Raw genomic sequence first — 24340 nt, 5'->3', positions numbered from 1 at the left:
GTTTTCTGGTCTTTGCCAGTTGTCTCTATCAGTTGTTTTATCAGCTGACTGTTTTCATATGCAGGTTGAGTCTGAAATGTGTTTTTTTTTCAGTTTGCCACACTTTTATTGTGGTTAATGTGCCATTAATGCTTCAGCTTGGCTGAAATCATACGATGGCTGCTTTATTTGTTCCACCGCACATTACAGCAAAGCTTCCTTATGTGGTCACTGGTTAGCTGTTTGTGTGTTATGCTCTTATAAACCTTTTTCCTCTGATAGTTTGATAGTGGGAAAGTTTCATGCGGTTGCCAGGAAGTTCTTCTGTCCTTTCCCATCTGACTGTGACGATGATACCCATAAGCTGATGCTTTGGTGTTGTGAGTCTGTCACTCCAATAACGGTTTGGATCGACGACATTGTTTCCCGGGAGGTCTCGCAGTGTGTTTGTGTGTTGGACTGGAGTGCGTCTGTAATCATGCAGCCAGAAGCTCCGTGTGTGTGTGTGTTTTGTGTGCCTGTGTTTGTGTATGCGGTCATCGTATCTTGTGTATGACTCCATAATGATGATGCTAATGATATGTTGATTCAGGCTTCTGTGCCATCATTATGCTGCACATGAATGAGATCTTCATGCTGGTCAAAGCTTGTGGTTTCCAGCTTGAAAACAGCTGTTGCTCAACATGTGACGCAAACACAGTTTTTTTTTGTCTTTCTGTCCATCTACAATGTCAGAAAGTAAAGGCGCCATAAACAGCGGGTACACAAGGTATATAAGACTCAGTGTTATCAACAGCTCCAGTTCGCTATACAGATGGTTTAGAGTTGGGATTGTCCCTGATATTTGTTATTTGTACCTTTCCCGGTTCACCAATAAGCAAATTTTTTTTTAATGCATTCCTGTATCCCCCTGCCCCACAGCACTTTACTCATCATGTAAATGATTAAGGTGTGAAAGAAGTCACAAATTCAGATGTTTTAGCCAAACATTTTCAATAAAAATGTCAGAAGTAAATGCCCCTCACCATTTACAGACCATTTCAGGTTATTCTAGTTGACTGAAACTGAATTAAAACTCAACAGAAATAAAAATGGGCTAAAATCAAATATAGAGAAAATGTCTTTACTTTGTTCTTTTTAAACATACTTTAAGACGTTTGTAGTGCAGTAAAAACAAAGTGCAGGCTTTTATTATTTGCCCTTTTCGAACCCATTTTTATATGCTTGACACAATTTTGAATTATTTTTTATTTATGTGGATATAGTCCGTGTGTAATGCCCATTTCCTTTTTTAGTAAAAATTTGTTTAAATATTTAGTGTTACATATCGAGTGAAAAAAGTTTTTGAGCACAACCCCCCCCCCCCCCCAAAAAAAAAAAACAAAAAACAAAAAAAACAACAAAACAAAACAAAAAAAACCCCAAAAAAACAAACAAACAAACTTCAGGAACTTTGTAGGTGTACTCAAATTGTTGTGTATTTAAATGGTTATAACCTGTTACAGTAATGTACATAACAAAGTCATGATAAAATTAAACAGTACTGAAAAAGTATCCCATGCCAACATGTTCTTGTCAGTCTGAAAAATCCCATTTTAAGTAGCTCTGTATAGCATTAGCATCACTTTGACCTTCAGGTCATTGTATTGACCTTGAAGGAAAGGTTAGAGGCCAAATGTGGGATGACATTTTAAATCTTTTATATGGTACTTTCAATACACAGCACACTTTTAAGTTATCAGGCTTTTTTTTTTTTTTTTTGTTTTCAGTTTTTGACCAATAAATCTTTAAGTTGACCTTGCCTGACCTCGAAGGTGGATGTAAGGCAAATTTGAACAGATTGTTAACGTGACCCCACTCTGCACCCCGACAGTTTTATCAGAAAGCATTCAAAACTTTTCGTGTTTACAGGTAGGCTGACACGCCTACGTGCAGACATACCAAAACCAACCTCCTTGGCAGAAGTAATAAAATAGTTTAAATGGTTTGGCTATGAATATTTTAAGATTCTTTTTTTTTTTTTTTTCCTCCCATTTAAGAGTTATAATAGCTACAAAGCACAAGGTGTCATGCTTGGGAGACCAAACCCACTGCCCAACAGGTTGGAGCCTGACTGATATGTCAGCAGGGGTGAAATTATTGCCCAATATTAGTTATTATTTAGTATATGGGTGTCAATTTACTCCCAATGTTTTAGCACCTTATTAGTTAGCAAGCTGCTGTAGTTGGCTAAAGCACTTGCAAACATAATAATGTTAATCACAGCTTCTGAAATGATCTACATTCTGCTATAATACAAGCTGCATGCTGTCAAAATGCTTTAGCTTAGCTTACATGTTATAGCTGATGCCTCATGTTGCGTTACTGGTATCCTCTTTCATCTCCTGCGAGGCTCACTTTTTCATTTTAGATGTTCATAAAAACGTAGTTTATCCCGCGGCCCCCCCACCGTACTCCAGCATTTCAAGTATTTTTAAATTTTTTTGTTAGCGGACATAAATGACAAGGACACGCTGTGACACGATACACGCAAAGTTAATAGAGAGCAGGCGTTTATTTTCCCTTATGACATGCAAGGGACTTTAATTCACTCTGTCTTTATTATGATATCCAACATCATACCCCATTAAATCCGAGGCCAAATCTGTAAAAATAAGACCCAAGTTGTAAGAAACACTGACTCCTGGTTTGATTAGCACGTAGTATTTTTCTCTTCTTAAAGAGGTGTGTGTGTGTGTGTGTGTGTGTGTGTGTGTGTGTGTGTGTGTGTGTGTGTGTGTGTGAGAGCGAGCGAGAGAGAGAGAGAGAGAGAGAAAAAGAGAGCAATTATTTTGTCCTTTCGCTGTTAAACATCTGCATTTCTGTTGTCGCCTAGGAGCCTAACGGTTCAGCGCCGACACTGGTAAACCTGAAAGTTGATCCGGAAGGATTCTTCCTCTACTGGACCGGAGGGACTGGCCTGGTAAGATGTACACACACACACACACACACACACATTTACACACGCAGTTTGGCATCAAAGTTGGCCAAATAGACTGTCGCGCATCTCCAAAGTACTCGGACATGATCAAGTACAAATGAGCCACTCTAACCATAATGGATCTTTAATGTACCATCGTAAGTGCTAATACGGATATTACACTTGCTATTTGTCAACTTTAACACCACTACATAGCTGCACTTCCACTTCTTCTGGGTATTTCATCTGCCTTTCTAATTTGCTGTTTCTTCCTTCCCTCTTTGTGTCACTTATTGCGGTTTTGCCCGGTCCATTAGCTCAGCCAAAATGGGTTTCATCAATTTGTCCTGGCCTTGTTTGTCTCCTCTATCCTCCTGTTCACTCTGGTCCCTGTTGTCTTTGTGGTCATCAGCAATCCTCCATCTCTTTCCCTCCATTCATGTATCATTACTTTCCAGCATCCGTCCTTCCCCTTCCATGAATTTGGTGGTTACGTTTAAGCCATTAGTTTAGTAATATTGGATTGTACGGTTTAGGCATACAGCTGAGATAATTAGCCGGATGCAATAAGCTGGGAGTCAGCAGGATGATGGGTTTTGAGATTATGACTGTGGTTATGTTATGTAGATATATGAGATTCTAATATCTTATTGTTTTCATATCACAGTATGGGTTATGGGTAAACATGTCCATAAACAAACCCTATGAACAAAGCTGTCTGTATTATCTGCTACTTTTGTCTACAGGCTTCATATAACCAGTATATCTCTGTTATGTTGGGCCGGTCTGTGCATTTTTTGAGGCTTTCTGGATCGAATGACATTTCAGGGCTGCTCAATTAACTCTTCCCACACGCACACGTGCGTGCACACATACACAAACAAAACTCCTTCCCAGTGACTGTTTTTCTCTTTCTCCTTCTCCCGCATGCACAAACCCTTCTTCCCTCTTTATTTCTGGCTGTCTGTTTATCCAAAAGGCATGTAAGGAATGACCCGTTGATAGCCAATATTATCACTGGGTTCTGTCTGCATGTTTTGGAGTGTGTGTGTGTGTGTGCGCGCTGCATGCGTGCGAGTAACTGGGCCAGAGCACACGTCACGCTGTCAGCTTGCACATGTGTCAGCATGCATTCACATAACACACACAAGCTTTAAATACTCCTTCTATCCTGATGTCTTTCTTATGTATGTGCCTGCGCAAGCACGTGTGTGCGTGGTATTAGGATAATAGGCCATTTGTCGCCCGAGGCGCAACTGTGACACTGTTTAGCAGCGAGTCGGATTGTCATTGTTTTCAACAGGGTGGTAAAGCTGCTCGTCACTCTGATGGTGACAGCACGGCGTGTCAAAGGTCACCCTTACGAGTACTCCGTTGATTAAACATTTTACATAAACGAGGATCAAAATGGACACGGTCTTTTCATTTTCTTTCTGCGAGCTCGATGCCTAAATTACCCACAATGCAACTAGACCACCAATTTGGACAGAGATTTACGCAGCCATTAGGTAGCCTAAAGCAGAGATGAGAGGTGGACTGGACAGGTCGGGAAAACTCACTCACTTTTTCCATACCCACAGATTTATCAGATAACTTTTTATTATTTTTTACTATTTAAAAAAAAAAAAAAAAAGCCATTATTCCAGTTGGCAATTAGTATTAAAACGATTTCTGTGACTTACAAAACAATTATGTTCTTTCTATCAGCGTTGATCTGTCACTGCCAAAGCGTTTCTGCTGGCAAAATCGACGTTTCACTGCAGCCGTTTTGATATGAAATAGTAGGTAAACACAGGCATTTCTAATCACAGTAATTAAGGTTTTGTTTTGAAATAGAACAGAACCTAATTAATGTGATTGTTACCACCTGTGTTTACCTACTATTTCATATCAGTCAGGTGTCAGGAGGGTTCCCTTCTGCTTTATTTAGAAGAGATGAACAAAAAGACGATGCAACATCAGTTTTAAACACGCACTGTATTCCTGAAGTTTTCTAGACATTACCAGATGGAGCTGCACACTCATTAAACCAGCCAGTTCCCTGGTGCAAAGCCGGTGTAGCGCCCATGTGAGAATAGAGCAGGCAAAAATTGGGTAGATGTCATGCGTCCATATGTCCTCCTGCTTGCCTCTACCTCGGCAGCTCCCTGACCTAAACCCCAACAGTGTTTCCAAAGTGCGACTGCGCAAAAAGCAGAGAAACTCCAGCTGTGTGGAAAAAGGCTTAAAAGGCTGATTAGCTGTTACATCATTTGTGGTGTGGTTTTAAAAAAACAAAAAAAAAACAGAAAAAAAAATGGCAGATTACTTTTGAACCCCTCTGAGTGTGACAGAAAGAAATCTATGTAGACCATCTGTCAAGCTGACTGTGGTGCATTTGCTTGCTTGGATTCAGGTATGCAAATGATTCATTTTCACAAGATAAAATCTGCATTTTTATCTTATGAAAATAATTCTTCCTCTGGTTAGGTATTGGTAAAATCCCAGAATTTATCTTTCCACGAAAACAGTCCCCAAGTCAAGGAAGATTCCCTTCTGCCTTCCAGGAAATTTGAGCAAAGAGTGCTGGTAGTGCCACTTCATTTACCTCTTGTGCCGCAGCATTTAAGCTTTTCTTTCATTGCTGCCTTTCATCCTAGTTGGTGTTGGCATGAGTAAGGCCGATTGTGGTCCCTATTCTTATTTCGGTAGCGGGAATCCAGCTCTCTGATGGCCATGGCCACAAAAAATGAAACCGACTTCAAAACCTTCAGGCCACCAAGGCTGATTACAGGGAAACTCTGGTGCCCTGACATGAATAGGATCAGACTGGCAGTGACTAATATTGTTAGTTCATTATGTTAGATGATATGTTAGCGATCACTGGCCAGTGCTGGGATATTCGTTTCTTCAGCGTTTCTCAGTATTAACAGTGTCGGGCTAAAATGTGGCTCAGGAAATCGGGACGCTCTGCTTCTCTGCAAACCTCCTGTTGGTCATTTTGTTGAAAATAGGCGCACCTGAATCTATAAAAATAAGCTTTGGCTTTACAGAAGTCCCATTTCAAAGTGGCTGTAGTCATTTCAGTGATACCAGAGTGAAGCTTTAATTCAGCGTTGCGACTCCCCAGGAGATTTCCAAGCAGAGCTGAAAAGAAAGAGGACACTGCAACACAGATATCCAGTGATTATTAATGAGAGCAGTTAATACGCTTTTACACAGATGACAAGGGTATTCTGGATGAAACCCATTTCTGTGAATAGAGCCACCCAAAATATTGGCTCTCCAGTGCATTTTATATTTTTGCCACGCTGCTCTTCTTCATTTAAACGTCAGAGATTTGAAACAAAAGTCATCTGTAGATTTAATTTGTGGTTTTTTTTTTTTTTTCTCCCCAGTTGAATTTGATCAAAATGTATCGTATCAGCTTTATTTATTTAATTCAGGCCATGCCCATGGTCATGGAGTGGAACTGGATCACGCTCACCAAAGTCATTTTTAGAAGCTCAGCAAAGGCTGTGGAAGGACATCCAAAAGTCCGCAACCCAAAAATGTCAAAAGCACTTTTCTAGCAACTTAAGAGGATGCGTCGTACCGCAAAGGTGACACTGCATTTTATTTAGGACAGGCACGCGCGCGTGAAAGCTCGACCCCCCCTCTTCCCCCCACAGTGGATTTTGGTTTGTAACACGTGCTCAGACTTTTGAAGCACACGCTCAGTTTCCTCCCCAACATCCAGCTCAACAGTGATGTCATGACATTGGATAAAACATTAGCTAAAACTGCTCTGCAGATTTCCCACTGCAGCCTTAAGTAGTGACGATCCAGCTGGTCTTAGTAAAATCTTCAGAGAAGATGGTGCTGCGAGGAACTCTGAGGAGCTGACCACCCAAGATGCGGGGTGGCCTTGATTTTTTTTTTTTTTTTTTTTTGTTTGTTTTCTTTTAAAGATGTAAACTTGTGTTGAGAACAACATCACTGAACAAAGCACTTAAGCGTTGGGCTACGTGCAGCCTGGGGGGAAGTGTTTTTCCATCCTTTTTTCTCTTCCTTCATTCATCACCCTTCTATTACCCTCCTTTTATCCTTCACTGACTTTATTTGGATTACCTGCCTCCTTTTTCTCACATTTTCTCATAACTTTTTCCCCACGAAATCTGCTTTGTCTCATTCTCTTTCACCCTTTTCACCTTTTCTCCAGGTAATCTTCTCCTCATCCTGTCTTATCTCCATCTGTGTTCTGTCACCTTCTTCTCAACCTTCACTCTGTTTAACATTTCCCTTTAAATATCTCTATACTTGCCCCTCTTTTTTTTTGCCAGTGTCTCATTTATCTCTGTCTCTGTGCTGACACTTTTTCTTTACAGCAATTTTCTTCCTGCTGATAATTTCTGTCTCCATCCTTCTATAATAATCTTTCACATCTCTTCCTCTGCCCCCACCTTCGCTCAGCTATCTCTGTCTCTCTATCTTTGTGTAATGTCCAGAGGTTCAGCTTATAAGACCTCTGACATATTAGTGTGTACTCAGAGCCTTGAATTTCCCATAATTCTTGAGTAAGTCTGGGGAAGAGCTTTGTACTGGGAAGCGTCACACAGCAAATAAATCCTTCTGCGAGAGCTGCTTGGTGCGCAGATCTATCTATTTTCAACTCTGTTAGCACTGATAATGAACAACTGTTGCTCACACACACACACACACACACACACACACTGCACACAGTGTTTGTGGGGAGACACACCCCATTGTGCACCGTCTTTTCCTCTCTTTCACTCACTGTGCTTCTTTCTTTGCCTTTCCATCCCAGGCTCTTTAAACCTCTCCAGTCTTTGAGATGAAGTAACATGACCAGTAACAAATTTATCATGAGAGAGTTGTCTCGGTCCAGCCAAAGATCAACTACACTGTTGGGGTTTATATTAGCCATTAGATCTCGGGCCATCTGCAGGCGTGAATGGAGCGAATTAAAGAAAAAAATATACAAGCCATGCTGAGTGTTGGAGTAACACAACACGATCTCTCTGCATTTTGTGAACTATTCACGAAATTGCATGTATCGAGTCATTCTCCTTAACGAGAATCATTTTCCCGCATGAACACAGCTGTTCTCACGTTCTCTTGGTTTATTATTAACTTATCATATTTTTATTTGGAGGCTTGAGGAGTTGATGGCGCATCATAACTTTGCTCCCATCATTGGCTACAGTTCGAGTCACACACTGAACTGATAGTTTTTAACTTTTGCACTTTAGTTGCGTCTTTATTTGCCGTTTGGTTGTTGATGTTGATATAAGCCTTTTTTTTTTTTTTTTTTTTTAAAGCTCTGGGGGTTTTTTTTCTTCTTTTTTTAGATTTGGTAATCAGCCTGTTGTCTCTGATGTCTTCCTACTGAATTGCACCTGCTTTACAGTTAACACTCTCAAACATAGATTACATTTTTATGAGTCTGACAATATTGTTTGATGGGATACGTCTGAAGATCTGTGCACACACTGCACATTCAGCCGTCCTAAAAAAGCTGAAGTGGTAGCTCAATGCATGTTGTAGCAGACCGCTAAGGTCCAATAGGAATCCAGTATAGATGTGCTTTCTAGGAGGAATTGCAGCCTGGTATCCCTTACATAAACTTTTTGATTGTTGTCGAGGAAAAACCCTTTCTGTCATTGTTCGTTTTCAGACTTGAAACCGTAAAAGGTTGTGACCTGCCATAATTCTTAACTCCCCAAAACCCCTCTTGAGTAAATAACTGTGGCTAAATGCTGAACGCAGAAGTGCATGCCAATGACCACGGGTTACACAAGATCCACATGCACATCCCAAATCCAAACATCTGTTACAACATATGCTTGCAACTTCCTGCTAATTCTGCAGGGTGTCCTTTTGCTGTCCTCTGGCCAAACGTTCCTCCTCTTTTTACATTTGTATCCTAAATGAGGTACTACACAGATGCTGCTGGGGTTAAAATAACAGCATAGAGGATAGAGGGAGAGGGGTTAAAGAGTTCTCCAAGTACGTTCAGCTGGATGTTAAAGTAGAGCCATTAATCATTACACATCAGCAAATGTGTGGACGTCTTAAAAGTTGGGTTTTTTTGCCATTTGGGGAGAGGTTTCTATGCACAGTTTTCTCTATGAAACCGCCCTCTGAGAGGGACCAAGTGACATTTGGAGCTTGACTCACATGGCTGACAGATTACCATAAAAAAACGTATTACTGCAATCCCATTGGATTGAGGTTCGGTGACTGTCAAGGCCAACTTCTCTGCTCTTACCACTAAGTGACTCATCATGGCTTGTGGGGCATATTTTCCTTGAGGGCATTGCCTCTTGCTATTTTTAAACTAAACTGACACCCAAAATATTTTATAGTGTATGTTTGAAATCTGCTAATTTATTCAGATGTTGCGCGTTTCTTTGCAACTGATGGTTAGTCACTGGAAGATGTTCGAGGTTCCAGTCGTTTAAGTAGGTCTATAATGAATTTACCATCCTGCCGTATGTCAATCATTGGTGTCCTTGGCTCTCATTTGCTCGCTGCAAGAAAAGTTAAACTTGGGATGAGAGTTCGCCGATACGTCACTCTGGACCTGCGCACTTTGCATCGCCAGCAGTTATTTAAATGTTACGACAGATTAGTGCACTAGTAAATCAGCACCTGTTTTGGGTGAATAAAGTTCAGTTTGTTATTTTACTTCCAGTCCTCGGTTTATCGTCTAGCCGTTTGAGCGTGGCTTGTGTAATAGCTTGTTGAGATAATCTCACTGAATCTGGGGTTTGCCCATTTGCTCGTCTTGTCAATTAAATGTCTATCTAACGTTTGTTTCTCTGCAAAGTCTGTCTGGGTTAAACAGAATAGAAATGGGAAACTATGTGGTGGGATCTGATGGTTTTTAAAACCATGACTCAACACAAACAATGGGCAGCAGACATCTCTAACTTTTTTCTTTTCTTTCTTTTCTTTTTTTTTTTTTTTATAAACTTTTATTTCTGCAGCACTGTTACTGCTACCATAGATGATAATGTCCAATAAATGAAAAGGACTTTGATTCAGTTCTGACAAGTTGATCCTGGTTGAGAGCAGTCTCACCTGTCACCTGGGCTGAGTTGAAATACACCTCGCACGACAGCTAATCCTCCCATTTGCTCTGTTCTACTCTTCCTGTCCTTCTTTTTTTTTTTTTTTTTCCCCTTCCCACACTTTTGACTGCAGCTACACTGCTAATCCTGTATCTGTTTGTCTTTCCCTCCTCCCAGTTGCCTTCCCCATGTTCCCCTCTCTCGGGGCAGCTGCTAGCCATCAGAGGGATGAGGCAAAAGATGTTCTTCTAATATAAACTGAAGGATGATATTTCCTCCCTGTCTGATCTCCCATATTTTTTCTTTCTTTTTTGCATTCCACCTCACTGTCTAAATTTTCTGTCCTTGTTCTTCCTCTTGATTTCATCAGTGAGCGGTTGGTTCTTTATTTTTCTGGAACAGTACTTCTAATCTCTTTCTCTCTTGGCGTGGGAAAGTGGGCAGGAAGTAGCTCAGACGCGGCATGGGGGTTCTGGGGAATTTTTGTTGCCCCCTTCTTCCCTCCTCCCTTGTTCTACTCCTCTTCCTAACCCCTTTTTTTTCAGAATTCCCCTCATTTGTTCCATCCTTCTTCCTTCCCCTTGTCATTTCTTCCTTCTCTACCTTCAAGGTGTACGGGTCATATTGATAGCACCTGAGTTTTTAGACATTTAGCCCGAGGGATGTAACCTGGATCTCAGCACTCCAGTTTAGCTGGTGCTGGTGTGAAATTGATTTTGCATGCTTTGACCAAACTGACGTGTGACACACACACACACACACACACACACACACACACACACACACACACACACACACACGCACACACAAGCAAGCAAATTGCAGACAAAATCCTACTCCGGTGTGTCAGATATCGCATGTGGTGTGACTTTAACAAAGACCCAGGAGGTGTGAAAGTGATCTGAACCATGCAAATCCAACATGACAAAAGGTATTAGGCAGTGGATAAGGCTGAGATGGGATTTAAATAGGTCTGTATGAAGTTATTATTTCTCTTTATTATTCAAAGAGGTCACTTGGTAATAATGGCCTTTTGTTAATCAACCAGAACCGTATACTGAATGGGTATTATTTGAGTGCGTGCTTGTGTGTGGATGTGCCAGGCTAGGAAATATAGTAACACCCTCTTGCAGTTACAGAGCCCTCAGCTCTGTGTGTGTCTGTGTGTGTAAATGAACCAGATGAATTGTGAGTACAATGATTGTTGGCAGGTATGAGTAGAGATCTAATAGCGATTATCTCCCTAGCTCAAGTCAGACATCCCCAGAGGAGTTGACTTGGAACAGGGGGTTTGCGCACACGTTCATCTTTTTACACACACACATACACACAGACACACACACACACACACACACACACGGCGGTTCACAGGGGAAGTTGAGTGTGTCAGTTGATAATGTGACAGCTTCCTCCCCATGTTTTATTTTCTGTTGACATTATCTGTTCGCGCACATGGCAGACCAGCCTTCACATTAACTCCCAAATAGACAGACAAACAGACACACACGTACCGACAACACGACACGTGTCAGACAGGTGTAGTCACACAAGCACTGTGTCAAAATTCAGTTCTTCCCTGTAAGAAGAACTGAGATGTTGCGTGGTATCGAATCCATTGTGCGAGCAGATGCTTCCTGCACGGTGTGTGTCTGTGTGTGTCTATGTCACAAATGTGTTGTTCTCGCTGCTTGGCCAATGAGGTGTGTGTGTGTGTGTGTGTGTGTGTGTGTGTATGTCTTAATATGAATCCAACTGGTCAAAAATTTTAGAGAGGCTTAAATCTTTCAGTTTCGCTGAAGTCTATAGTGTAATGTCTCAGTTTACTCCAAAATGAAAAGCACAATGATGATGATGATCCTTGGCTCATTCAGCTGAACAGATAATTTTGTATAAATGTGTTTTTACTTGTACTTTGCTTTCACCCATCTTCCAAAAACCTTTCACTGGGGATTTGGCGGCTATGCCGGTCTTCCATCATTCGATGCTGATTGTCTCGTTCTTTTCTTCTAATGTTTTGCGCCATTATCTTGCTGTAAGATGAACCCCTGACCGACCAGTCAGTCCTCTTTTTGTTACACTTTTTTTCTCACCATTTGATAGTCATAGCAGCACTGTTTTGTGCGCTATAGTATTTTTCCTGTGAAGGACCAGAGGGTGTAGTAACACCGATTGTTTCAACACAGCCTTTGTACAGAACTTGGGGTTTGTAAGTAATCAAATTAACACCCTTTGCTTCCGGAAAGCTGAAACAACCTCTTTTCTATATTTACCACCCCCCCCCCCCCCCCCCCCAGCTGCCCACCACTTATCTTTTTAAGCCTTTTAACGATTATTTTTTTAGCTCCGCTGTCGACGACAGACAGTCAGAGGAGCTGATCCGATACAGAGTCGTCTGGTGTTCATGTCGTTCAATATCACATGTTGTACAATTAAAACATTTGACAGTGGAGCTCTATGGGCCAACAGGTTTCTTTTTTACCCTTTAATGCATGGATTTCAGCAGTTAGACAATCGTTAACAAATTCACACATTAACCACAAACTATTAGCTCAGTCTTTGTTAGCGTGACCTTTGTTTCTTGCTGCTCTTGTGGAAAAAAAAAGGTAAGAATTTTTTTTTTTCCCTTTTGTTTCTTTCACCAACATGCAGACTGCAGGCTGGAAGTTGGTAACAGACACACACACAGATGTCCCTGTGTTCTATATGAGCATGTCTGCAAGGTTATTAATTAACACATTATATACACTTTTCTGTTATATTACAAACTACAGTTTCTGTAATTATCTAGGCATAGTGACGTCCTCAGGTGGTGCTGCTTGAAGCTAAGCTAAGCTACTTTTCTGTAGATTGACAGATTTCTCGGCTCACTTGGCTTCCATCATCAGTCTGACGTTGCCTCTGCTCCAAGCTGATTTTCCCCAGCCAGTCACTTAGAGACTAAGGTATCGATCTAAAAGTAATGCCGTGCCAATAACCGGTTTTGCTGGGATTTTACAAATGAAAGTGAGCGACGAGAAAACAGTTCCCATTTTTCTCATGCATGGTGGCTACCAAGCAGAACCTTTTAAATTGTCGTTTGCAATATCTCAATCAGGCATTATCCAGGTTAGCAGCGGCGTTAATCCCGGCCATCGCGCTCACAGGCTAATGGTTAGTCCTCCAGTGGCGAGATTTTTAGCTTGTCTGACTGAAGGACCAGAGGGCTTATGGCACGCTGAGGAATCCATCTGTCCACAATTCCTAAGAATCGTTACTCCTACTACAGTATCAGTCAGAATGTAATCAATCTTGCACACAATGATCACCTGATGGGTCTTCGCTTAAACTGTGCTCAAGGTCACGTTCATGCTAGTTGTTTTACACGCAGTAGCCTGTGAATTGTGGTGGATCGTGAGCCGGATGTGCTGCTACGTAATTAACGTTCTGGTTTCAATGAGAATCGACACAAAGAGTAAATCTGAAGCGGGTGTAATCGACGCAAAAGACCCAGGGAAAATGATTTATGCTGATCAGAGCTTCAGATTTTGCAGAGGCTACAAGCATGGCTGGTTTTATCAGTTTCACCATCAAACTCTGTTTGAAATATCTTGTGTGTGTGTGTGTGTGTGTCTGAGTGTGTGTTACTGGGCTGCGGGTGGTTGCGCATGAGGGCTTGTCTTCACCCCTCCCACTGATCCCTGTGTGTTTGTGTTTCATGAAAGATTTATGATTAGCTCAGCTATTCTTGATTTGTATAAATTTTTGTGTGCGTGTTCACCCCGGTTCACTCTGTATTTATTTGCACTTTGAGACAGTGCGTTGTTTATGTGTTCATTTTATTGTAGTCTTTTTTTTTTTTTTTTTGCTTTTCTCTTCCATAAATGCTGATGTTTTCCATTTGGACGGACCTCAGTTCTCTTTCATGTTTTATTGTTTTGTCTCCGTCTTAATTTTTCCATTTATTCAGCATCTTTCCTCCTTCTCTGTGGATTTTACAGTAACGCCTTATAAATCAATCTGGATCAGATCTCCTGCTAAGTGGCTGAAACGTGAAGGCGAACATGTTCGCCCTCTCTTCATTTACACTCACTGAAGACGACGAATATGAAGGAGCCGCGCGAGCGAGAAAGCAAGAGAGATAAAAACAGAAAGTTGGGAGTTAACAGAGGAAGACTGGCAGAGTGGAATAGCGAGATCCAGTTGTTATGCACAGAATATAACAAAACGACAGAGTTATAGAGCTGTCCGGCGCGTCGCAGGAGAATTAAGTGTTCCCCTCCTTCTCCCTCTATAAAAACCTTACAAAGTCTCCCATCACAGCCATAAAACACTTTAAAGCTCTCTTTGTTTTACTTCTCTGCTCTTTCTGTGTCCTTTAAAGTCTTTTTCTGTCTGTTACCGCTCCTCTCCTGTGCACTGATTGGGTGATTGGGACATAGCCAAAAAGTCGAGGGTGGAGATGCACGCTGTTCTGGACTAACTGTCCCTGTTAGTGTGTATGTATGAGCGTTCAGCAGGATCGGTTTCCTTTGTGCCGTCATCGTGTGCCATTTGATAGGAGCCGTGATTGGTTATTTGAGACGTATTTAGCAGTGGTGATCTTTCAAACACACGCACAGGAGCGTCACAGGAAAGGAGTGGCGCTCTCTCGATTGTTTAGTTGCCCTTTTGTATTATTCTAATCTTGAGAAAATGAATGGATGGTGGCAAAGGGAGGAGGGGAAGTTGAAAGTCAATCAAAGAAATGAAGGAAGGAAAGGAGTAAAAGTGAACGAGGCCCCGAATCACAGCACGGCAACGTTCACTGTACTCACTCCAACGCCTAAATATAGAGTGACCTAATGGTTATTGCTGGGACAAAATCACCTCTGCAAGCAAACAATAAGACATTAAGCCATAGCCTGACCAACCCCCTGCAGCTAGGAATGATGATTAGCCCGGCGTTGTGTGAAAGTCAACCTGCCAGCACCTTTAAAGCTCACTGAGTTACATTTTGCATATTTAATCCACACACACACACACACACACACACACACACACACACACACACACACACACACACACACACACACACACACACACACACACACAAAAGTGCAAAGCTTAAGAGCTGCATTTTTATTAGAGGTTATGTTTTAGATTGTTGCTTAGTCATATGCAGCATCTCCTTGAAGGGAGGAAGCATCAACTTTTCATTGTTTTCATTTTAGGTGTTTCTGTTGATTGAACACGATGGATTTTGTTGTTGTTGTGCACAGCCAGTTCCCCGTGTTTGTGCTAGGCTCATTGGCTGCTGGGCGTAGCTTCAAATACCGTATTGTGTGCGCACAATAGACAACTGATCAGCTCCTCTTACTTTGAATAAGAATGGGAAGAATTGTGTTTCCAAAAATCCCAAAGGCCCGACTCTACCTGCGACATCTCCCAATGGGGGTTGGGGGGTGGGGGCCCTAGTCAGTGCAGATGGGGAGGGTTGCATCAGGAAGGGCATCTGGTGTAAAATTGTGGCCAAATCAAACATGCGGATCACTTTGGTGTCCAGAAAGCATCTTTTTTAATATCGTGTTAATATCTGTAATCTTTTCGTGTAGTGCAGGCCTTTCAGCTACGCTGCTTCACACACTCTTAACGCGCCTCACTCTCATCGTGTCACCTACCAAACGCACCCTCCCAATTTGGTGGTTTATTTAAGCTGCAGTGCTTCCAATCTCGCCGTCTGGCACGTCAGTGCTGCCGCTCTGCAGATGCTTGCCGAGATTTGATGTCACATTCTCAGCTGTGCATTGTGCTTTTGTGGTTTATTAAAGTAATTCTCTTACTGAAACATCAACAGTTTAGTATCACTTCCTTGGTATCAAGGCAGTGCAACATATAAAACATGTTCTGAAAGGGTGCGCCTCGGTTTTTTTTCTCTGCTGGAAATGCTCTGTCAGCTACCTGCCTGTGTAATCCATAAGCTGAGTGCATCAAGTTCACAGTAATCGCTGTAAAGGGAGCGGGAGTTCTGGGAAATGTAGGAAATTGCTAACTGAGGCAGGAGCGCAGACGGCAGGCTGCGGAAAAGTTCTTCGGTCCAGCAAAAGCAGTAAATTAAAGTAAATTATAGCACTTTATCACAACGTGGCTCCTGGAAAACTCATAACCCGACTCATTCACAGCAGTAATGAGCCCACAGCTGAGTCTGAAGTGATGAATAGAGTGAGCTGCGTTTGTTCTCTGCAGAGGAAGATGAATGGAGCAGTACAGCTGCCATTACTGGCCAAAACATTATGCACTGAAACACACAGATACACACGTGCTAAATGGGCAGAAGGATGGAATATGTTAGGAATCTGCTCTGAGACGACTGACCTACACACACACACACACACACACACACACACACACACACACACACACACACGCCCGCGCATCGTGTCATGCACTCAGAAACACAGATTTCACTTGACACATTTTGCTGATCACATGCTGACACATTCGTACTCATCCAGTGTGAAGGTTTTCTCGCGTTCTAATGTGCACCAACTTGCAAGGCTTCTTTGCACACACACATAGGCACACACTTACACACTCACGCATACACACCCTGTCTTGCTCAACAGATTAGGATGTTTCACAAGTTGCGACCTGCACATCGAGGATACGGCTGCGTGGATATCACTGGTGTTGAGTGTGTGTTAGAGGGCCAAGATGTTAACTGCTAAAGACACATACCCGCGCACACAGGCCGCAGACCGACTTGTAGTCTCATTTCTGTGGTCTCCAAGGAGTCACCATGGCAAAGGCAGAATGAAACCATGGCCTGTGGGAGAGAAGACATGTGCGTGTGCACATAAATGTGTGTCCTACAGACCCAGAAGTGGTTTATTCCCCCAGGAAGCAAGTTATTCTCCACAGGCCAATCAGAGGACAAAGTTTGAGATGGAGTTTAATGCAATTGGTCCAACGCTTCTGACCTTTATTACTCGCAACCAATCCCAGGGGAGGAGACAGTCTGCAGGGCAGTAAAATCACAACCACAGTGCAATAATGAAATAGGAATGAGGAAGGTGCAACTTTAAATACTTTGACACGTTTTTTGTTGTTTTGCAGTTTTTGGATAGGACGTGTAAAACATGGAAGAGGGAGGGAAATGAGATGTTTGACATGAGATGTTTCATTGATAAAATCATGAAAAGTAATATATAAAGTTTCCATAGCAAAGCCACTCAGCCCCAGAACGGCAGCTGAGGGTAAAAAGAAGTGACATACTGACATAGATGAAGTAACGCAGCATGGGGAATGAGTGTGGGACTAAACAAATATTTATGTAAGAGGACGCATGCATCCTCCTGTGTGTTTATTGTTGGATTTATGGCCGCACTCCCGTCCTTCTGTCCAACCCTTCCATTTTTGTCTCCCCTCGTCACCTCAAGGCTAAGTTAAGGGTGTAATTGTTGGCAGTTGCTATTATAGAGTACCTCTCTTTAACGCTTTTCTGTCTCTGTTTTTCACTCGCTTGCATGTTTGTGCATGCATTCATGTGTGCATGTATTTGTACCGCAGCATCAAGCATGCAAATATGCTCCAAAGATATGCTCTGTGCTTGCGTGTGTGTGTGTGTCTGTGTGTGTGCGCCGTTTGTTATTTTGTGTCTCTGTTTTTTCACCCCCTCACCCGCACAGTTCATATGTCAGCGATTGTGTCTTGTGTCTAGAGAAGCCGTGGAGTCTGATAAAAGATAAATTAAAGAGGCTTTAATGGAACGAGGTGGACCGAGTATAAGCTTTTTGCCTGAGGAATTCATTTCTGCGCAGGCCTTTATTCAAGTTTCTTTCCTTTCTTCCATCCACACAGAAGCAGCCGACTTTTGTTCTATCAGCATTTCTGCTCTCAGCTTCTTACGTAAACTGCAAACAGCAGTAAATAACGTGCATAAAACTGGAATGTGACACACAGTGGTGCGTAAGCAGGCTCGCTTAGTGCATTCCAATTCATCACAATGCCACAAATATTCCCAAAAATTAATAACCAATAAAAACCGATTCAGAGCGAGGGCTACTGAAACACAGCTGATGATTTCTCTTTGGTGAATGGATGCACTTTCATTTAATCGGTCCAGCTCGCTGCATGGACAGTGTACTGGCTTTCATTTGCGTTATATGAACATATGTGAAGATGTGAATAAAGGAGAACCTTATTTTTATGTGTGGGATCTATTTTCTTTTATCTTGTACTCATAAATGCAACAAATGTGTCGCAGACTGTGAGCATACAACTTACGCTGCACAGCTCCCATGTAGATACAGGCTCCAGTCTACCGGCGTGATGGTGTTAACGCACCATCGTGCATAGCATAGCATGCAAACTTTCTTAATTAAAAGCTGTTACAGTTGGGACCACAGTCCACACTGAAGGAGGCATAAATACCTGGAAAAAATAAGTCAGTCTATCCAGTATTTGTTGAAACATTCATCTAAAAGGTCACGGGTGTGTGTGTGTGTGGTGTGTATGGTGTGCATGACACTGTGTAGAATGAGATGAAGCACTCTTCCCTATAGCATTACACCTAATCTCACAATTTCCTCTTTCCCCCATTTAATACACACACACACTTCAACTGAGTGTGTCATAACACAAATCTTTCGACCTTCCTCTCTCTCTTTTAGGATGTTGAGATTCTGGACATCAGCTACATCAGGGACACCAGAACGGGAAAGTATGCCAAACAACCAAAGGTTGGTAATATTTGTGTGTGTGTGTGCATATGTGTAAAAGAGTGTGGTCCTCTGACCATGAATGTGATGCTCAAGTGCGACTGTCACCGAAAGATGTGGGTATTCATGTGTTTCCTCTCTCAGCTGATGGTGCAAAGGTGACGGAGTGTTAATGAGCCTGTTGACAGATGGACCATCAGACAGGAAGTGATATAACCAGCGACTGTTAGTGAGGAAGTCGTTGTGTAAGAGCGCAGATCTGACCGAGACAGAGAGCGAAATTTTTTTTTGGGTTACAATATGAAAAATACAGCATAAAAATACATAAAAATATCTGAAAGCTGCTATAATCAGTGGATAAAATCTCTTTTATTAAAGGGCCTTCTCATAGTTTGAACCCACGCATAGGTGTGATTGCACTTTCCCTTCAGGCCACCGTCAGCTGTACAACAGCTTTGAGGCCCTTTGTGGTTTTCGGTGTAGCCGACAGACTTTCGGGGTGACTTTTTAACCCGCCTGCAACCAATGACTGCTCTAATGTGATTGGTCAACAGGACTGCAAATGGAAACCAGAAAGCTTCTAGCAGTGAAGTCTTGCCCCTTCCCTACAGATTCTATATTTTCATATGCAGAGATCTGTGGACACTGTTTTTGGAACAGTGTAAACCATATCTGTACATTTTTGCTTATCTCTTTGGCACCATATTTCCTATAAACAGTCTATAAAGAGGGCTTCTGGCTAATGTATTTATCTGGCATGAAAGAGAGACATGATGGCGCAAGAGTGATCTATAATTGACAGAAAACCATTGAGTGTTTAGAGAGAGTTGGTGGAGGGGAGACGGGTGGGCTAAAAAGGAGGAAAGAGTCGTTTGGTTAATTAGATCAGGGTCCTACACTGCATGCATCACATTTAATATCCTCAGGAGACGGAGACGTGGACGAGAGCTTTATCCGTCTCCTCAGCGCTCAGATAGTTGTTGAATTTGTTAGATTGTGTCTGCGTAATGAAACATCCTGAAAAAGAATAAATATCCGTGCGCGCCAGGACCAAAAGATGCGGGACGTGCTGGGCCTCGGTAAGGGGGAGAACGCAGAAGGGAAGCTGGTAACCATCGTCTATGGCAACGACCTGGTCAACATTTCCTTCCTGAACTTCCAGGCCGTGCAGGAGGATATCGCGAAGGTAACCAAAAATCTTTTTATCTACACAAATTATTTACAGTTTTCTTTATTTCCAACTTTTCTTTTCCTTCTTTCCTTCCTTGTGGCCCTCACTGCCCTCCTTGTAGTTGGCTGTATTCCCTCAGGCCTTGTGCTGATTGCCTACTTTATGATGCTGACATAAAGACATGTGCATGGTTACGAGTTTTGTGTTACATTGTATATAGTAACTGTTTCACCAAGTTTTGACAACAAATGAACACTCAAACAACAGTTTTATCCTTTTGTGTGTGCGTGCGTGTGTGTGTGTGTGTGTGCGTGTGTGCGTGTGTGTGTGTGTGTGGTATTCCAGATTTGGACAGATGAGCTCTTCGCTTTGGCCACAAACATACTTTCCCAGAATGCATCGCGGAACACTTTTCTTTTCAAAGCGTAAGACTTTGTGTGTTTTCTGTGTCTTGTCCTGATAATCATTCTGATTTTTAGATGATAATTATTTCGTTTTAATTCTTGACCCTTCCTTGCATGTTTCAGGTACACTAAGTTAAAGCTGCAAGTAACCCAGGATGGGAAGATCCCAGTGAAGAAGTGAGTATTACTCTCACCAACCACTTTTTAAACTGTCTACAGATTTTTTTTAAACACTAGAGTGCCTCACTTCTTCTTTCTTTTCCTCATCTTTGTCTCTCTTCCACTTTCTCTCTCGCCTCCTTTTTACTTCAGTTCAGATGCTTGACTCTTTTTGGGTTATTTGAATCACTGTAAACATCAGCCTTTTCTAATGAATTTAATTTTGTTCTTTGTGTCTTTTTAGTATCATCAAGATGTTTTCTGATAAAAAGAGAGTGGAGACGGCTCTGGAGCAGTGTGGCCTCATCAATAACAATAACAGGGTAATCGCCCAAAGCGATCGCTGATCACTCGACATGCGCGTATGGTGAACTGGGGAATGCATAAGACAAGGCTGAAATAAACAATAGCAATAAAAGAAAACATTAAGATTTTAAACTCTTACAGTATAAAAGATAAGAGCACTCTCATACAGTAGTTAACATGTTGCTGTTAGAGGGATATTTATACTCGAATAATATTGGCTGTTAGCTCACAAGCTTACAGATGAATTGAAAGTCTTTTCTATACAGGAAAGGTTAGATTATTGCTGGAATTGCTGGAACATTTTAAACAGTATGAAAAGGTGAAATGGCTTCTTCAGCTGTTACACACTGTTATTTTTAGCTAACTGTTTCAGTGGAAAGATGATCACGTCAAGTGAAAGTAGCTGGAAAGAAAAATTTATTCTTAAATTTAATATTAAGTAAAATGAAACTCTTACAATAGGATAATATATTTTTTGCTCAATAAAAACCTCTTGAATGTTCATTTTAGCAATACTGCAGATAAAACAATTTACACAAGAAGCAAACAAAGTCCCATGAATTTGGTTTTCAAGAGTGGGCCTGTAGTAGCTAATCATGGTACCATAGCTCCTGCTAAAACTCTGTTTTATTAATAAACTCTTTACTTCTATCTGCTGTATATTATACCTAAGCCCCTTTTTCTTTCTTTCTTATTTTTTTTTATTTATTTTTTGATGAGTCAGTGCAATCTTTCCTAAAAATCAGTTTGGAGTCACAAGACTTTGTGTTTGAAGAGAGACCAGATTGTGCTGTCAGCGTTTCTCTTTGTATTGCTGTACTCTGGAGCCCCCTGCTGGATACACAGAGCAAAATGTTTCTTGGAAAGGGTTGACATGTTAGTGAGCGTCCGCTGTACCTCTCAGTGTCACTGATGCTCTACTGTACTTAAGTAAGCTTGTTAAGTATGTCTTTTGCCTGTTAAAACTTATGAGAGGCAGCTCCTGTTTACAGAATCAGATATCGCTGGTTTTATCAACGCAGTATTCGATGTTCCCAAACATTTATCTCTGTCCTCTTTCAGTCAGAGGGAATAAAGCCAGATGATTTCACCTGGGATGCCTTCCAGAAGGTTCTTGACACCTTATGTCTTCGGCCTGACATACAGAGCATCTTTGAGGAAAGGTGTGTCCTAATGATGCTCTGGTTAGAGTGTTAGGATTTCTAGTAAACCGCTTGCACAATTGTTACACCACTTGAACTCTTATTTTCTCTCTGCTCCAGTGGCTCCAAGAGGAAGCCGTTCATCTCTCTGGACCAGCTAATGGACTTCATCAACCGCAGGCAGAGAGACTCCAGACTAAACGAGGTGCTCTACCCCCCGCTGAAAAGAGACCAAATCCGACAGATCATGGAGAAATATGAGACCAATACCAGCCAGCTGGAGAGAGGTCTGTAACTCCGTGTTGCATCTGTCCTGGTTCACCGTCGTCATTTTCCCTGAAAAAGAAAATAATTTATTCTTGCTTCATACTTGCAGCTGTCTCCTTTGGGAGGGTTTTTTTTTATATACATCATTGATTTCCCTCAGTTTTATTACAGCGCAGATTGTTCTCTTTGAACGTTTTTCGATAAAGCTGCATCCTTTTCAGTACTTTTCTAAAATATCCATGTGTGCCATTCACAAACCTGATCAAACCCCTCGCTGTGTGTTTTGTGTCGGTCGTCTGTGGATGGAAAAAACAAATAACACAGTGAGCATCACTGTCACGACCCTGCTAAGCCACGATCTGTAAGATGATTTGCTGTCCTGCCTGTAGTCATCACATCCTCCCAGCCTGTCGATGCCTCTCCTAAGAACAGGAGACTCTTTTGGGAGGGTTTCGTGTGTTTTGAAACTTTGCGTTCTCCCTCTCTCTCTCTCTCTCTCTCTCTCTCTCTCACAGACCAAATCAGTTTGCAGGCTTTCAGTCGGTATCTGGGAGGAGAGGAAAACACCATCGTACCTCCAGAGAGGCTGGACGTCATCGATGACATGAATCAACCGCTGTCTCACTACTTTATCAACTCGTCTCACAACACGTACCTCACAGGTGCAACGCTTTACAAAATTCCAGATGTAAACAGCATGCATACAAGTTTAATAGTTCACTTGCATGGCGTCCTTTGGATTTGAACCTGTAGTTCTCTGTATGTCTTAGTGGGTCAGCTGACCGGTCTGTCATCAGTGGAGATGTACAGGCAGGTGCTGCTGACCGGTTGTCGCTGTGTTGAGCTGGACTGCTGGAAGGGCCGACCACAAGATGAGGAGCCCTACATCACCCATGGCTTCACCATGACCACTGAGATCTCCTTTAAGGTGGGAGTCAGCGCCGATCTGTAACAGGCTTAGATCTGTTCTCTTTAATGTTTTTGACTTAATTTAGCTCAACTGCACAGACTTCATTTATTACTCTTGTATAAAATTTATGCAAATCCTGTGCCAACAACAACATAAGACCTCTTTGATTCATAGCTACATGAAAAAGGGGAAAAAAAAAAATCTGCTGTGAGATTTTTAACACACATTTTAGTTTCACACACACAGTTTTTTTTTTATCATTGTTGTCTCGACTGCAGGAGGTGATCGAAGCCATAGCGGAGAGTGCTTTCAAGACCTCGCCATACCCCGTCATCCTGTCCTTTGAAAACCACGTCGATTCGTAAGTTACACGAAAAATGTGTTTCATCAGTCGTATTCATATCAGTTGGTCTGCTGTAGGCTGTTTGCGTTAGGACTAAGTAAGTAGTAGTTCAGGTTATTTATTTTCAGGGCAGATGCAAATCCTAACCTTTGAACAGTTCGCTCTGAAACATGTGCAGTGTTTTTAATATGCAAAGCATTCTGAAATGGCGATGAATGGTGGCTTTTATTTTATTGATAATTTCCGGACACTAAGCTAACCTCCATCTGTCCTTTCAGAGCAAAGCAGCAGGGTAAGATGGCGGAGTACTGCAGGACGATCTTTGGAGACGCGCTGCTCATCGATCCTCTGGAGAAATATCCAGTAAGTCATTTCAGATGCGAATGCCGAGCTTTTCCCTCACCTTGCTGGTGCCACACTTATTCAGTCCAAATGACTCCAGGCGTTCCAGATGTGATATGGTGAACACCCTGTTCACCCAGCTAGAACCCAAAGGTTCTAAACTCCGCACACAATAAACGGTGTACTAAAAGGGCAGAGCACACAGTGAAGCCAAAGGTTCAAACTGGTTCATTGTGGACTCTGCCTCTTTAATAGACTGCGGTTTATACTGATAGATAACATACCTAGGCTTGTTGCACAGCTTGAACATAGTCCTGGTGTATGGCTTGATGCCATCCATTTATACCTGGTGGCCTAGTTTTGAATCTCTATCCATATCTGTGCTTTGTGATGAGCTGACTGAGGGGGTTCAGACGAATGCAGAACAGCAGCAGCGATCGAGCATCATCATATACCACACTTGATGGCGCAGTAGCCTTGAAGTTGGCTTTTGGTGTTGTTTTTCACTGCTACTGAGTTCTCGGTGAAGGTCAGCAGAACCCAATTACCCTGGTACAGTACAGGGCCGCTTTCCCTAGTTTTAATATGTGGAGGTTTAAGTCGTAGGTTTTCTTTTAGTGTTGAGAAT

General features: G+C 42.0%; 1 protein-coding gene across 3 annotated transcripts in view; it reads left to right on the top strand.

Moving 5' to 3' along the window:
- Positions 1–24340, top strand: part of plcb3 (phospholipase C, beta 3 (phosphatidylinositol-specific)) — a 55177-nt gene that overhangs the window by 14240 nt on the left and 16597 nt on the right. For all 3 annotated transcript variants that reach the window (XM_030722620.1, XM_030722619.1, XM_030722621.1), the window contains exons 2-13: positions 2855–2941; positions 18621–18689; positions 19717–19854; positions 20185–20264; positions 20367–20420; positions 20647–20725; positions 21771–21871; positions 21971–22137; positions 22633–22779; positions 22888–23045; positions 23306–23388; positions 23649–23733. In XM_030722620.1, the coding sequence (XP_030578480.1) occupies positions 2855–2941; positions 18621–18689; positions 19717–19854; positions 20185–20264; positions 20367–20420; positions 20647–20725; positions 21771–21871; positions 21971–22137; positions 22633–22779; positions 22888–23045; positions 23306–23388; positions 23649–23733 (1248 nt within the window). The remainder of the gene's footprint in view (positions 1–2854; positions 2942–18620; positions 18690–19716; positions 19855–20184; positions 20265–20366; positions 20421–20646; positions 20726–21770; positions 21872–21970; positions 22138–22632; positions 22780–22887; positions 23046–23305; positions 23389–23648; positions 23734–24340) is intronic.

The sequence above is a fragment of the Archocentrus centrarchus genome (assembly GCF_007364275.1).
Source record: "Archocentrus centrarchus isolate MPI-CPG fArcCen1 chromosome 18 unlocalized genomic scaffold, fArcCen1 scaffold_23_ctg1, whole genome shotgun sequence".
NCBI classification, from domain to species: domain Eukaryota; kingdom Metazoa; phylum Chordata; class Actinopteri; order Cichliformes; family Cichlidae; genus Archocentrus; species Archocentrus centrarchus.
Note: the sequence above shows the minus strand (reverse complement) of the source record. Positions and strands in the feature narration are given on the sequence as shown.